General features: G+C 37.2%; 1 protein-coding gene across 2 annotated transcripts in view; it reads right to left on the bottom strand.

The window, feature by feature from the left end:
* The window catches only part of GABRB2 (gamma-aminobutyric acid type A receptor subunit beta2), a 170,936-nt gene that overhangs the window by 11,568 nt on the left and 142,395 nt on the right, over nucleotides 1-16,973 (bottom strand). For both annotated transcript variants that reach the window (XM_005231726.3, XM_005231728.4), the window contains exons 8-10: nucleotides 14,714-14,851; nucleotides 13,376-13,528; nucleotides 12,001-12,245 (exon numbers count right to left, since the gene is read on the bottom strand). In XM_005231726.3, the coding sequence (XP_005231783.1) occupies nucleotides 12,001-12,245; nucleotides 13,376-13,528; nucleotides 14,714-14,851 (536 nt within the window). The remainder of the gene's footprint in view (nucleotides 1-12,000; nucleotides 12,246-13,375; nucleotides 13,529-14,713; nucleotides 14,852-16,973) is intronic.

Genomic DNA, 16,973 nt, shown 5'->3' with positions numbered 1-16,973 from the left:
ATTTGTTATTTATTTGTTAAAATATCATCCCACTTATGTCTATATAATTAAAGATATTATAGATGATATAAATGAATAACACATCAGCAAGAACCTGCATCCTAAGAGGTGCTCTCTTGCACCTGTGATAAATACGACCAAAATTTCATCAAACGTTCATTATGCCCATAAGCTAAGTCTCCTGTTACGCTGTCTTACAAAATGTACTTTAACAGATAGACCTAGCACCAAAAATCTGCTGCAGAAATATAGCGAAACTGCTTATACAAGACAGCTTCATGAAAGACGTAAAATGAATGGAACATCTGATCGTCATCACAACTGGCAAAATGTCCAAGATGTGATTTGGTGGATCTAGTTATGGTTTTGACATATGAACTGGAGAGTAAAAATAAGGCTGATAAGGTTGCTCCACTAAAACAGACTTCTGTACAATACATAGATGTTATTTTTCTTGTTTGAAGTTAAATCCAGTGTGCAAAGAACTATACAGCATATACTCGTCATGAGAGAGGGTGGACTGTATGGCAGTCTGCCAGTGTTTTATCCGTCTGACCACGATATGCTCACGTCTCAAAAGATTTAGGCTTGTGATTTTGGGGAACACCAGCAGCATAGTCCTTGGGGCCAACCCAAAAATTAACATGGCCAGAAGCAGCATGAGGGCCAAGGAAAAACTATGGGAGCAGTGACAAAGGCCAGATAAAACACTGGAAAGAAACTGATTAATTCAACAAAAAAAATTAAAAGAAAAGCCTTGAGGTTTTCCTGTGGAAAATCACAGATGAGTTTTAATTACAAATAAAATAAAGATGCCTTTTTAACTTTTGACAATGAATTTCTGAACTAAAAAAGATCTAGAAAGCTACTAGTTATGATCACGTTCAGAACTGATCTAAAAGCCTGAAATACCACCAGTTTCATGGCTATAATACTGCAAGGCTCAGAGGAACTAGTCCTGACATTATTAAAATGTAAAGTTTTCTGCTTTAAAATAATAATAATAATCGGAATTTGTTGACTGAATTAGAACATTCCTATTTGTACGCTAAGAGTCTGCTGTTCTGGGGAGAGTCTAGTGACAAGACTGAAGAAACTTTGTTGCCAAGACATGGTTAGTCGTTTCAAGATTTGTTTCTAAGTAAATTTCTGTGTTTGCAAAATATATACCAATATTATGCATCATTGCAAATGTTGTATTATACCTCAATTGTTTTTGCGTATGCATTAATTCTAGAGAAAATAAAAACTGTATTATAGTTTTCTCCCTGACACGTTGGGGGCTTTTTTGCTTGTAAATTTAAACCAAACTTGAGTTTGACTAGTTAAACATATTATAGTCCTATAGCAATATATACACACACACATAAAATATAGATATGGACAGTAGAATTTCAGAACACATTTAAAATGATGTAAAAAAGACTGGGTTTTTTGGCAATAGTATGCAGTTTGTTCCTGACGCACATAATTTTATGGAAAGAAGAGAAACAAATAGTTTACTAACAGGCAAACATGGTAGGTGTTTATGTAGAATATGAATGTGTTCAACTTTGTAAAAGTTTCGTAAAATACATTTCAGGAAGGGTGATCTACTCACAACTGAGAAAGCTATTAATGAATTAATGAGACAAAATATAGCACTTTTTTTTTTAATTGCAGATTATTGTATATTGTATATGCCTCATGATATAAAAAGGAAGAAGAAATAAAAGCTGATGAATCATCCCTGCCAATAGCTAGCCCTCTTCAGACAACACCTACATGGAATCATCTTTTGGGTCTTCTCTGGCTGTATTGTCAGATAATTTAATAAACAAGAGACTTTCCAGGCAACAACTTAAACTTATGTAAGGGCACTTTTCCTACCCAGAACTGCTGTGTCTTGAAAGTATAAACCCTCAGAATTCCATCTAGCAAAACGTGAGCTAAAATCTTCCATTTCTGAAGACCTTCATTTCCAGTTACCTGCAGGAACCTTCAGATACTCAAAGGACACAGGGACAGAAAGTGGCCCAAACAAAACATTACAAGGAAACAATCATGTTGATATAGGCTATATGACCTTTACTGTTGCATCCTTCAGGCCAGCCCAAAAGCATTGTTTCTGACATCGGTATTACCAGCAAGTTGAGTACATTTTGAGGCCACGAGAAGGATGGGCACATAAGGCTTTTTGTACGTAGCTTTAAGATGCATGAAGTTTAGGGAGAAGGCTCAACAAGTTTTTTCGGTGGGGAGGAAAACTAAATTGAAGTCTCCCACACTTCTATAAAAAGGAAGGGAGATGTAAGAATAAACAAGACAGATTTCTATGTTGTAATTTAATCTTATATTCTCAATTCTTAAGACTACTATCTAAGGAGTAAAAAGATATATTCACATGTATAGACATCTAAGTCTCTACATATATATGCACATACTAAAATTTAGGCATACTCTTACCAATCCTAATCTTTTTCCTCAGTTATGTGAGAAACTGACTCTTGGTTCTCTACATGCAGAACTCTGGGAAAGCAGCTAGTATCCAAAAGAATAAGTAACTAAGTGAATTAACTGATAAACATAGGGCTTCATAGTCCAGCAGGACTGTTTCATTAAATTTAACATACATGTATACAAAACAAACCCTAATTCTCTTAAAAAAAAAGAATATATGTAAGATAGTATTCAATTTGTACATGTCTAAGTGGATGCCTAATTCATATGCTCCATTGACAATATTTTATTATGAATACTGCCAGATATGTTATTCCTAGGTTGCTTGGGCTATTCTACTCATTAACCTTGCTCTGTCTTCACCCTCACACAAGACAAGCAGCCTCTGTGGCATGCTGCAGGGAGCCTGCATCGTGTCTCTCCTGGGAATCAGAATGTTTCCACTGTTGGGGACGGGGGGAAGATTCTGAGGGGAAAATATTTTTGAAATATTGGGGAAAAGTCTTTAGAATGTGTTGTAACGCAGCAATTTTGGGGGTATTTAATAGCGTTGGAAGTATTAAATTGATTCAATCTAGGAACTCTTATAGCCTAAAGAGCAAAAAAAACAAAGGTAAAGCATCATAATTAATAGTTACGGATAGATTATAGATGGGCAAAAACTAGAAAAGAGGGATTTGAAATATGTATCTCCCTTCTTACCAGTTTGAGATGCTACCATTCTGATTATGTAAATGCTTCTGATATGAATTTTGGATCACCTGAAATCGATTTGCCCTAAATAAGACACAAGGATGCATTGCTATCTGCAAAGAGAAACAAAACATGATCATCTGAGACACTATAAATAAATCAAAGGGGCTGACAAACAGCCGTCTTCTATATTGTAATAGTATATTTACCACTTACTGCCACCCTAGCATACACAATCCAGTGATCTCAAGATTCAAGGCACAATGAGGTTACGTTCCCTAATACATAACATTTAAAGTTACAACTTATTTTTTGGATAGAAATTGGCTGACTCATGGCCATTCAATTAAAACTTGGCAAACTCTTTAGAGCTGATGTGTTTTGGGAAATTAATTCACCAAATTCACTAGCCAGGCACGCTTTCTGGACTGCAGCTATATACATTTCTTCTACTTCACTGTACACAGTTTGCCTTTTTTGTGCCTTATTTCCCCACAATTTGAAATAATGATATAAACTGCATTAATGGATTCTTTTTTGCAACCAAAAGTGTATTTTAATTCAGGGTCACAGGTGGATGGAAGGTTTGTAGATGCACTAGAAAAGCAAAAAGGATAACGTGCTTTAAACAAATGGAGTGTACATGCACTGGTCTTACATTAATTAAACATGGCATTCAAAGGAGCACGGCTGCAGAAATAAAATCTCACGCAGATGACTTGACCTTTATTCAGATGTCATGTGGAATACCACCACAGACCGTAGAAATAAATCACCTTCTGACTGCTTCTGCAAAGTGCTGCAGGATAAAACTAGAACTTCCTCAAATTTCACTCCTATCAAATCTCTGTTTTCAACAAAACACGAAGAGGCTGCCCAAGCACCCGGTGCTATTTCATTTGCAAGTTTTTTCATGGATAAGTCACGAATGTAAATTTAGGAGAAAGGTTGAGCTTTTATAATCCATGCCTACTTTTATTCCATGTCCTTCTAGAAACTGTGTAAGGAATACTTTCCCACCCTGGATCAAGAATCAATCTCCCTACAGTTTTACCCATACTGCAAACCAAAGCAAAACTCTCCTCGGAGGGGAAAGGAAAAGGATGAATACTTTCACTGAAATCTGCCAGTGGCAGCATTAGCTCCAGTGACATAGAGCAGTGAGGATTTGAAATTTTAGACTGAAATTTTAAGAGCTTCATGTTGCCTTAGTGTTTTAATAGCCTGCTCTGTTTATTAACTGAGTAGTGCACATAGTCATCTTAAAATTCCTCTTTTTTTCCAAAACCTTTTACATCTTGTTGTAAACATGTTTCACATTCTTACTCGTGTTTTATACTAGAAGTACCTCTACTGCGTAGGGTTCAAGGTGCAGCTCTATATAATAAATACTGACTCATTTGAGGTACCTTTGCAATAATTCACCCTCGCTAGAGATGCATCATATGTCTTCTTCAAATAGAAACAAACAAATATTGCTGTGAACTGAAAAGGCCAGAGGCAAGCCAGCAGTAAATCAGCGGGGAAATAAAGGCATTAGCCAAGCCTAAGCTAATGAGCATTGCTTTGGAGCACGGTGTATTATCTCAGGCCTGCAGCCCTGTTAATGCATCTTTGCACCTTACTCTAAAAACTGAGAGTGACCTTGTCTGTTGGCAGTGCACTGGAAACTGTCACAAACTGGCCTGCAAGGGGCCACATGGATTTATCAATGGCTTCACACTGGCTCAAGTCAACACACTTCACCTAATCCCACCCCTCCTTTCCAAAAGAGACATCTATGGATATGACAGTGGAAAAACCGCACAGGCTCTTCCGCTTATTCACTAGTAAAGTGATAAGTTTGGAAGCTGTCGTGGGAAATGGCAGGCAGCAAAGTAATATTCGAGCTGACTGTGCCATTTCCAAGTGTGCCACTGTAATGGATGGCACTGTTGGCACAATGGAACGGAGTATTCACTCCTGCTCGAACAGCACACACACCTGAGCCAGCGACTCTGAAACTGGACCCCTGGGAAGGAGGATGCTGTGGCCCCAGTTCCTCACCAGACTATACAGTGTCCAGAGACTCCATCCTCAGCCTGCCCAGTCGCGTAGGTGAAATAATTAGGCGCAACTACTTGTGAAACAAGTAATTATATGGTCGTATCTGTCTTAAAACCCTGATAATGCAGTGGAGTTTTCTGAAAATGAGAGGTCTGAGGACAACTATTCAACTTTTCTAGTTAAACCTTGTCAGACTCTTTTCCTTGATCAAAAACTTGTAGGGGAAAAACTCAGCAGCTGAGACAGCTTGTAGAGGAAGAAAGTTACCACGTTAAGTGCAGCTGAGGGCAGGTTAAGCTTCTGCTTGTTCTTTCCGTGCCATCTCCTCTCCTTTAGCAACTCTGTGCTATTTTAGCTATAACAGTGGGTCAGGAGGGCAATGAATTGCAAAGGTACCTCTATTTGTTTAAACCTTCCTAGCTGGCTAAGCCCTACATTTGTTCTTCAAGACAACACTTCTTTTGTGATTCAACTCTATTAATATGCTGTTTAATCTCAGTCTCATATTAAAGTTCAATGTTTCTTATGTAGTACCCAAATTTCTGATAGAAAAACCTCATCAGTCTGACAGTGTCACTGGTTTGTGACTTGGCACCCTGTAACAGCAGTGCACTGTAACTTTCAGGCATGCTGACTGAATACCTTACGTAATAGAAAGACTACTGAGTAAAGAATTACTCATTGTTTTAAAAATACACTCAGTACATTTAAAAAAAGTCTTTGTGTTCAGAAAAAAATTCCCCTTATCTAAACATGCAGAGGTTAGCAATGTCAGTTCACATTTATTTAAAAAAACCCAACTGAATAAATCTGTATAAACAGTTTTATGAAGTGTTGCATAATATGCTGACATTTCCCCCCTCTTTTCCAGAGGGAAATTGCTTTATTAATGCTCACAATAACAACAGGATGATTGCAAAATTAGAAGTAGTTTTATTTATGTGACTTATGTTATCATGTACTTCAGGTATATAGTCTGTACACTTAGAGCATCTCTGTGCCTTAAGCTAGGCTGGAAACATCCAGGCTTCAGTTATTACTGCAACTGTATGCATTTTAAAACCACATTCAGTGATGTATTTAGATTACGCAAAACATAAAGCCACTTCTGTGAAGTGGCAAATCAAATTACTTTGAAAAAATATGACAAACAACTTTTATACAAAAAATGTTAATTTGCAGTAATTAACTGTTCTAAATCTAGATGGTCTAACTGTAAAGAAAAAGATAAAGAATTCAGAAATAATTTAAACACTGCCTGAATAACGTGAATGTAAGAATTGGAAAGATAGGGCTAGAAATGGAAGGTGTACCAAATCTTTATATGGTAATGCCTCTGTTTTGATATCTGTTCCGAAAAAACGCAAGTATCATATCGTGTTTCTAGCTAATGTCCAGGTAAAGAAACATTAGTGATGTCTAAGACTGACAAGGTGCTCCATCAGCAGATGGATCTGTAGCCCTTCTTTTAACAAAAGCCTTGATGTAGCAACTGATATCAATACTCACAGCAAGCTATTGTCTCTGCTCCCTGACACACTTCCAGTGTGTGTTGCTTTGGAAGAGGATGGCATACAGCTGCTTTTCCATTATGATCACCCCTTGTCAAATGTACAGACAGCAAGACGCAGGGAGTGGTTCTTTACAGAGGAAGAAGGATCAGCCTTTCATTCAGCCCAGTACATTTACCCTGGTCTTTACAGAGACAGCATTGGTTTCCATTAAATTACCACACAGCTGTAACAGGGGGGTTCTGATTTATCCAGAGCAACAAAAACACAGATATCATTTATACTGGAAAGCATTTTCACCTTACTTACACTTCCAGAGAAGTCAAGGCATGTATGTAGTAGTCTGAATCAAATGACTCAGACAAGCAACTGTGAAAAAAACAGTAACAGAATTCCAAACATGCAACAGCAGAAGCAGCAGGTTGGCTGGGAGTTTAGTAACAGCAAAACATAAAGCTTGGGAGGCAATGTGACTGCAAATCCTGACCACCACAAAGAGCAGAAGATGCATCAGACACATCACAGTGATCAGCATCAGCAAGCCCATCTAAGCCACAGTTCCATGATCGAAACACCCAAGGTAAAATCATTTGATCTAATCACATAAGAGGAAAATTTAAAAAAATAATCAAAAATACCTTGGCTACTGGATTCAGGAAGAAACTCATGGGGAATAAATCAGTACTGAGAGAGCGCCAAGAAGCTCACTCATTATTTGGACTGCGATGTCAAAAATTAAGTGTATTAAAATGGCTATTAAATATAGTAAGTGTATTAAATGGGATCTACATCAGAAATTATTTGCAGTTGTACCAGGCTCTACACCGAGATCCTGATTAGGTAATCATCTCCTTGAAAGCAAAGCCAGGCTTCACAAAGAAGAAAACTTGAAGAGTTACATCACAGTAGCTTGTTTCCCTCTTCCCATTCCCTTCTATCCCAAAAGGAAACAGAAACCGAAATTAAAATTAGAAGAAAAAAACCCAACCTCATAGAGGCTTCTAGACCAAATCCTTCCAGACATTTTTATGTAATTACATAATCAACAGATGAAAGCTATGGATTTCAGCGAAACTTTTGACACATTATCTTAAAACTGAAGAGATGGTCTTAAAAACTGAAGAGATGGTATGTCCCAGATATATGTACAATTACCCATAGGAAGACAGTCAGCTGAATGGTATCGTGAAGCCAGAGCTTAGAATTTGGCACTGTTTTTTAACATATCTGTTACTTATCTAGAAGAAGCACAGACAATACATTAGATTAGTGCCCAGAGCCTAAGGAAAAGATAGCACAAAGTGTGCCTACAAAGAATCAAAAGGATGGTGATGACTGCCAACAGTCCTATTTAAAATAGAAAAGGCCACAGAATACAATTGCATAACAGTGGGTTAGATATATACCCATATATATACATATATATGTGGGTATCTATATATACACCAGACCTCAGGACACGGAGTAGGTCTTCAAGCAGAAATACAACACTCCTTATACATACACTTGCAGTACTATGCCATTCAGAACAGAAGAGATGAAAAAACTCGAGACCGTAAAGATAATAAAGGCATTTGAAGAAATAATGTAAGATAAGAAGATAGGCTTGCAAAACGAGGTGAGGAAATGATGTGAATGCTATCGTCAATTAATGAAGGAATTCTAGAGTAAGAGGAAAGCCAGGGCTTCACCTGTAAGCAATGATATAAATGTTTACAGAGAGAACAATTAGCTTTGACTAAGGCAAAAGATGACGAGTTAGAATAAAGGAATAAACTGCTGAATGCAGCTTGAGAAGCTTCAAGAGCGGAACTATCAAACACACAGCCATTTTAACCTCAAATCACTGCAAAGAAAATTAAGCATGTCCAACATGGCCTAACAAGTCTGTGATCACATATCTACTAGTAATTGAGTCTGAATCTTCCTGGAGTTTTGTCCTTTAAATTTCTCTGATTTTATTACTCAGGTTTCAGGATTCAAATAGCAAATCAAGATATAGGGCAAATCCCTTCTCTTTCTTTCCCTTGCCCCAAACAGAGCCATCAGTCTCTGGAAATGAGGGAATATATGAAGTTACAATCTTGTGTGATAATTCAGACTAGACATAAGGAAGAAATTTTTTACAATGACAGTGGTGAAACAATGGCACAGGTTGCTCAGACAAGTGGTAGATGCCCCACCCCTGGAAACATCCAGAGTCAGGTCGGATGGGGCTCTGAGTGACCTGGTCGAGTTGAAGACATCCCCGCTCATTGCAGGGGGGGTAGAGTAGATGACCTTTAAAAGTCCCTTCCAACCCAAATTATTCTATGATTCTAAAAATCCAAACCAATACCAAAAGCACCACAGCGGACATATGACATGAACCCAAGATGAAATTTAAAGAAAGATTTGCCACAGTTTCACGTGGCATAGCCCAGGGGAAGCTCTGCAGCCAGCCTGACAGTGTTCGTTCAGATAGAAAAAACAGGACATTCGCCTCCTGAGTCACCGAATCCCCAAGGGATCACATTGGATTCAGCAGATACCACAGACATGGAAGAACAGCTTCTACTGTGCTTCCCTACTGTTTTTTAGGCTTTCTAGTACCTTCTGAATAACTCTGAGCAAAAATACAGAGACTACTAGTGCCTGTACCTGCCCTGGAACCTCTCCATACAAAAGAATTCAGCAGCCTAAAGGGATCATGTGTTAACTTCTACTTTGATTTTGCAAATACTTGTGGATGGAAGGACTTCATCAGTACTTCTCACCACCTTTTGTTGCTCGAAAAGTTGTCAGAGGCTATTGTGAAAGAATGGTGTTGGAATCTGAAGGAATTTATTACAGATCTATATCTGCATATCTGGTCTATAATGTGTAAACAAAGGTTTGAACTACTGCTTGTAGTGCAGCGTAACTATCCACCTTTTTTACAATGTCTATGCCAAATGCAGCAACATAGCTTTATAAAAGTTTTCATCCTCACGTTTCATGAGGTTTATTACTCATAGCATTAATCTTTCTGACATAATATCCGATTCGGATAAATTCATCATATTCCATGCAGTAATACAAAAGGAATCTAGAAATATCGCAAAACACTCATACTCCGGAAATTTAGTCCTTCAATGCTGGATCCTGATTAGAGATGGAGTGTTTGTTTGGTCCCATTTCTAAAATACTTGGGTTTTCATGGAAACCTGCATCTGAACTGAAACATTTCTGGTTCTTGTAAATGAAAATAAATACATAATATTTCCCCCCCCTTTCATAGATAAACTATTCAGGTCCATTAAATATGAATCTGTTCTCTTGCTGTTGGTCAGAGCAAGAACAGATGTCAGCTCCCTTCCTCCTGCCCAGAGCAGCCTACACACAGTAGGACAGGGCTCTCGGAAGACTACTCTTTACTGACCCTCTGCTGCTTGATTCTCCATCTATTGCTTAAGGGATTGCAAACCACGTTATCACATCAGAGCATAACCGGATACCAGAGCAGAGCTGTTGTAGACTATGAACCATGCTGGCCTCCTATATTAAGCAAAAGGCTCAGTATAAAAACCCCCTACAAATAATGTAAAGTTGTTCCCAGTATACTTTGTGCAACGGTTATTGGAATTAACGTACTCTCCTTAGTGGATTGGATTAGTACACTAGTTAGTGCTTTCAAATTCTAGCTCGTGATTAGCAATTTGCCACTAGACTTTGGCTACTCTGTTAAATATCGGAAAGATCTATTGTAAGAATAAGTATACAGAAAAAAATCACAAGTGAAGCAGTATACAAAAATATACCTCAGCTGGAGGTGACACTGACACCTATGGATCTTAAATTTCCACTGATGTTAGAGTAAAGACTTCAGGTAAACACAGACCTAGTCTCATAAAATTACCTACAGAGTTTCTTCGTTAATAGCTTTGATTGTTTAAAGGTTAATTATTTTTAAAAAATGAACTTGACAAATTAAATAAAAGCTTGCAGATCTTTTACATCGCTGAAATATCACCAATAGAAGAAAAAGATTTTACAGTGTCTCCATGAAACTTTACGATGGTAAAAAATGATCTATGGTACCATAACATCAAAATTAATCTCATCATTATGCATTTGCATTCTTTCATTAAAACATGTATCTCTCAAATTAAAAAGAAAAAAAAACCCCATAATTAATGAATGGGTGAGATATCTAAGCCATGACAATATAATACTGAATCTTGAAAGAGTATATAACCTGTAAAACTGTTTTATGCTATCAACATGCGATGAATTTTTGTTGTTCCAGCCAAAATAGAACAAAACGTTCTTTTGTCTGCAGACACAGTATCCCAGTGTAGAAGTTCTGAACAAACATGAGAAATTCCACCACTAGAGCTGTATGAAACTTATGTTTCCACTTCACAAATAATCACTTGGGGTTCTTTATTTTCATTCTGATTTAGACTTTTTCCTTTAATTCTCATTTTGATTTTTTTCCCCATGGATTATCATGCTGAATTACAAATTCAAAGAGCTTCTAATGAAAAAAAAAAAAATATTAACTTTATTTAACTTCCAATTCTCTGTGTGTGTGAAAGTTTATACATTTCACACTGACTACATTTTAGCATTCAGCCCAGATTTGCCACTGTGTGAAACTCATTCAAAATGGTCAAAGTGAAAAATGACAAGTGCTTTACATTAAGTGCTCCATTTTCATTAAGCATAATGGATATTTTTTTCTAAAAGTGTGTATCTTGGCAAATATATTTGCTGCCTCAATCCTCCAACCCCAGGGGACCATTTTTAGATTCAAAATTAAGTGCACAGCAAGTTGATGCTTTATTTCTGAGCAGTTTCACATTTAGTCAACAGTATCCTGGGCCATTATATGTTGAAAATATGCAAACGTTTCAAGCTTTAAACACTTCTGTAGCAAATGTTTCTTATCCAGGTCATCTGAAAGATTTATGAAAGTAGGTTAAATTTAGGTTTCATTGCCAATGTTCCATACAGCTCTTACTAGAATATCAGCTATAGCCATCATTTTGGATTTGTTCCTTTGGAAACAGGTTAGACATATTTAACTCTACATCCTGACAGAAAACATCTCACAGTAGAGCTTAACTGAGTGCATGCTTTAGAAAATCATCATTCAGTTTTCCAGGCTAGAGGGCAGCATTCATTGCTGAGGGGGTTAAACACACTGCTCTGCAGAGCTAAGACAAGGTCATCATAATCCCACTCCACTCATTTTCTACAAGAAATCACATTCTAAAGCTCTGCCTGGCAGAACTTAAAGTCTGCCTTCCTGGGGCAATGCTAAAAATATATCTCCATTTCAATGTACCTTATTGACATCCATTCGCAACTTCTCGTTGTTGGCACTGGCAGCTTTTTCTGCCGCCTTCTTTTGGCGCTGCGGTCCCCTGCCAAAGAAGATGTAGTTGACCAATGCATACTCCAGCAGAGCCATGAACACGAAGACAAAACAACCCATAAGGTACATGTCAATGGCTTTCACGTATGGAATTTTGGGAAGAGTCTCTCGAAGATGGGTGTTAATTGTTGTCATTGTGAGCACAGTTGTGATTCCTGGAAAAAAGAATTGACAAGTTCATTGACTGAATTAATTTTAATTTTATAGCATAATAGCTCATAATATTCAAACGCTAGAACTGACAAATTCTAAGTTGATGGGTTGGGTTTTCTTCCTGGTGGAAAAAAGCCCACCTCCAACCTCTGCCCATATTCCTTATCTTTATTTTTTTTGTATAGAAAAGAAAATTATACCTGTAAGAAATTGCATTCAACCAAACAAACAGTAGTTGCATTCTATGAGTATGTTTTTAACCAGATAAACTGTAACCTTCTCTAACAAGTCTCAGTTATAAATTACCAGCCTAGAGTCACTGTTATCTTGCTTTCCTCCAGCATTTTCAAAATATCTGTAGTCTTGAGTTCTTAGGAGAAAATGCTACACAGAAAGGCCTGGTAAAACCCAAGACAGTATTCTATAAAATTCAAATGTCAAATTCTCAATTGCATCTTTCATGGTGATGCACTTACTTTAGCTATACAAGACCTGTACTGGCAGGAATCAGTCTGATTTATACAAAATTTGGCAATAGATACTCGTATTTATTTTTATAACGCACTTGGATCCTCTGACGAGGGACACAGTATAAACAAACACCCATGGGATTAGTGATGAGACATAAGAGTACTTTACAGATTAATCAGGGAAACGGTCTTGCTTTTAGACTGTAACGTAACAGTAAGGAAAAACGCCCTCAACTTAAGGAGAAGTTAGCTATTCAACCCTAGTAAAACTTTATTTAATTCATACGTGAAAGGACAAGTAATTTATAATCTATAGCCCAGAGCTGAATGTGCATTCTGGACTGCCATGGGCAAAAGCAAACGAAATGCATTCTCTTCAGAGAAAACAACCAGCAGTAAAACAACAACAGAAAATGTTGAGACAATTAGGCTAATTCTAGTTACAATGATTATACAGTTAGCTAATTCAGACATGAAATCACTTTAATTTTTATTTAAATTGTGATGATTTAAGTGCTGATTCAAATAATAAAAAGCTTAACAAGCCAGACATAAAAAGATCTAACAGATTTATTTTTCAGATCAGGCACTATTCACTAAGCCAGAAGCAAGAAAAAGCATTCAGCTAATGCACACTGCATGAGATGCGTAAAAATGCCTACCTAAAGCAACTCTTGCAGCTGAAGCGTCATAATTAATCCAGAAGGAAACCCAGGACAGGATAGTGATCAGAATAGAAGGCATGTAGGTCTGCAGAATGAAGTAACCAATGTTTCTCTTAAGTTTAAAGCTGAGAGACAGCCTTGGGTAGGCACCTAAAAGAGAATATTTGGTATGGCCATAATTTACTTGTATAAAGCCTGAAAACAATTTTCTGTCATTTTGGTTTTATTGTTTCATGCAACATAGAGTACACACAGAGCTGTAAGATCCAGGATAATCAGCTGCAGAATTTCTAGCAAGAATTGAGACTAAGTAATCTTTTATTCTAAAGGGTACAAGGATGCTCTAGGTGCATATCTTCTGCTAATCAAAATATTCAACAATCACCAGCCAAAGTACATTCCAGAGCATCAAAGCATAGAAATGCTTCTTCTGTGACACAGTGGGGCATGCCTGCTCCAGTGTAACTCTTGCTCTAACTTCTCTCCAAGCAATGCAACACTTGCCCTTTGCCATTTGACACCAGAAATATTTTGGCATATGAAACACTTGTTGAAATGGGTGTCTAGAGATGCCTATTCAAGTCCTATTTCTGCTTAGTTTTGAAGAATTTGGGATGTGCAATCCTTCTGTACTCCAAAGATGATTTCTATCCATACCTAGAAAGTGAGTTTTTAAGATTTTCTTTTTTTAACACACCCAGTAGCTTTCTCAGGTAGGTAGAAAACATCACACAGTAATATCCCAACTCATTTTTTGTCTCTCGAGTGATTCAAAGTGTCATTGAAATATTCTAGCTGTTTCTTATTTTTTAAAATTTATTTCATGAAATCCAATCTTATTTTCTACTCCTTCTCACAAAGCATCTTTTCAGCCTTCAGAAAGTCATACGCTTGTTAGCATAGGCTAAACTACAAAGTCCTGTGGAACAAGGATTTGAAAGGTTTTACAGCTATGACAAAATAAGTAGATTAATACAACCACAGGTTGGCACAAGGAACATCTAGAAACAGTGAGAAAAAGGTTCCTAAATCTCCTAGAGGCTGGGTTACTTCTTGTTGGGTTTAGGGCGCTAAGGCATATAACTGGCTTAATCAGTTTTCATAGGAGAACAGAAAATACAGCTTGACTGAGCCGTAACGTGACAGACTACTGTATCCTCTTCATATGTTAATGAGTGATGCCTTATACACTATGAAAGCTGTAATAAGAACTTGCTGCTCTGATTTATTCCCAGTTCTAAAATTTTTGCTCAGATCCTGAACTGCACATTGAGAATTAATCCATTTGTAAAAGTCTTCCCAGTGAATTCCCCTCTTAGATCCCCCTCCACAAACCTGTAGAGAAAACAACATTCTTGGTGATAAGCTTGTAGTCTACAATGGAAAACTGTGGCAGTTCAATCTTTGTCACTCCTGTGACTGCATTATCACCCCCACGCCAGTAAAATTCAATGTCATCTGTTGTATAGCCATCTATAAAAACAGGAGTAAACAGTTAAGATATACATCTCTTCTGACATCATGGAGAACAGTCCAGCGAATTAACTCAGAAAATAACTTCAAATATATTTCTAAAACTAATCCATTAATAACATAATAGATGTATAGAGACAGACAGACACAAGTCATTCTAAATATGATTTCCAATGGCAATCCTAGGAGCATTTTAATCTTTGGGTTTTTAAAGATATATTATATCAATATATTAGTAAACCAAAACTTTAAAAGCAAAGTAAGACTACACACATCCCATACACAGATAGTAACTGTACATCCAGCGTAAGGTTACTTCTGGTCCCAAGGCTGGATAAAACAGTCTAGGTTTGCTGTAATTGCATCCCCTGGGCTGAAACATCAGCAGTGGTACCAGAAATAAGACCAAGTCACCAGGAGATGCCTGGAAGAGATGCTTTTCTGTCTCATGCACCATGATCGGCATACGAAAGAGGACAGTGAGACCAATACGGGTAACAGAGAAGTTCAGCGTACAGTTATCTCACGACATTTGCTCTGGGCGCCATGTAGTTTATAATGTGAGAAAAGAACAAACTCTAGTTCAAACCCATTTAGGTTCTTCTCGTATTCCCAGCATCATTCTTTTTCTGAAAGTGGCCCGAATGCCACAAAAGGCAGCCACAGTCGGTGAGGCCCTCGTAAGAAGCAGCTATAGCAGATGCAACAGCCATCACTCTGCATGGCAAAAACACACCCACAAAAAACCAACCAAGCAAAAAAAAAAAAAAAAAAAAATCCCACCACCCACATAAAAAAAACCCAGAAGATGGCATGTGTTCACACAGCCATAAAATAAATGTATGAAATGTGAATCTGCGTTGGCCAAACGGCAGCTGAGCTACCTCACATACTCCAGCGCTGGTGTGTAGAACTGATCAGTAGACCACAGAAATAAATCTACTACAGAACCAGGGAATAAGATATCCATGAAGGTTCATAGCCTTTTAAAGGTTTTTGTTGTTGAAAATTGTAAATAAAAAGAACAACTTGGAGACAGAATAGCGACTATGACATTCTGGGAAACTGACATAATAAAATGGTAGATATATGACCTTAATTTTAAGTTCTCACCCACAGACAAAGGATAAAATTCTATACTAAACATTAGAGTGCTCAAATAGTGCTTAATTTCAAGGAATAATTGAGGTTATGCATTTTGTGATAACCTAGAAAATATAAAACTGCTTCCATGCATCACTAATTTTTTATAATCGAAGTATAATCCAGGTGTACAGCAGCAGATGAAGTAACTGAGTTTTAAGAGATGAACACAATAATCTGTAAAAACACTGAAACAACCATAAAAATCTATCCCAACATACAGCAGGTCTTAAAGTATGTTACATTCTTATAGCATATTGATAACAATTACAGGTTTTTTTTATACATGAATCATTCTGTTTTTCACGGGTCTAGCAGCAAATCTAAACTAGTTTGAGGGCAGAAAATGGAAAACTAATTTCAGGAATCAGAGCAATCTCATTCATACAGGACAGATTTCAAACTGCTCCTCAATATCAAGAACTCAAGATGGAACCTGCTTTGCTTTGAAAGTTGCTGACACTGACAGCAAAACTGATGAGAGAATAGATTTTTTTATTTTTTTGTGAAATAAGTTCTTCCTTAATCTTTTCATTTACCCAAAGGTTCACTAGCTCTAGCTGATAACACCAACCAAAGAAAAGAAGAGGTTTGTATTTTCTAAAGAAGCTTCAACAGTCAAGGGAGAAAAAGCTCTACAAAGTGGAATGTTACATGCTTTTGACTTATCCAGAACTCCTTAAGAAACAGTTTAAATCCGCATCAACAAATAGCTTGCATCAGTGGTCACTGATTTGTTTCCCCTCATACTTTCTCTTGTTTCACCAAGAGGAGAATCATCAAAGGAATAACTGAACATAAATTGGACTAATAGCTTCCCATAATATTTAGCTTCCCTCTTCTGTTTGGACAGTGCCACCAAAAAAAATCCTCATAGATACCATAATCTTTCAATTTATTGTATGTTACTTGTTCAGAGTCTAAAACATGAGAGCTCTGAAACAGAGCCAAGATTACTGCTGTCTGTCAGTAGAAAGCT

The sequence above is a fragment of the Falco peregrinus genome, chromosome 8 (assembly GCF_023634155.1).
Source record: "Falco peregrinus isolate bFalPer1 chromosome 8, bFalPer1.pri, whole genome shotgun sequence".
Classification (NCBI taxonomy): Eukaryota; Metazoa; Chordata; class Aves; order Falconiformes; family Falconidae; genus Falco; species Falco peregrinus.
The sequence above is the reverse complement of the archived record's forward strand: the minus strand, read 5'-3'. Positions and strand labels throughout refer to the sequence as shown.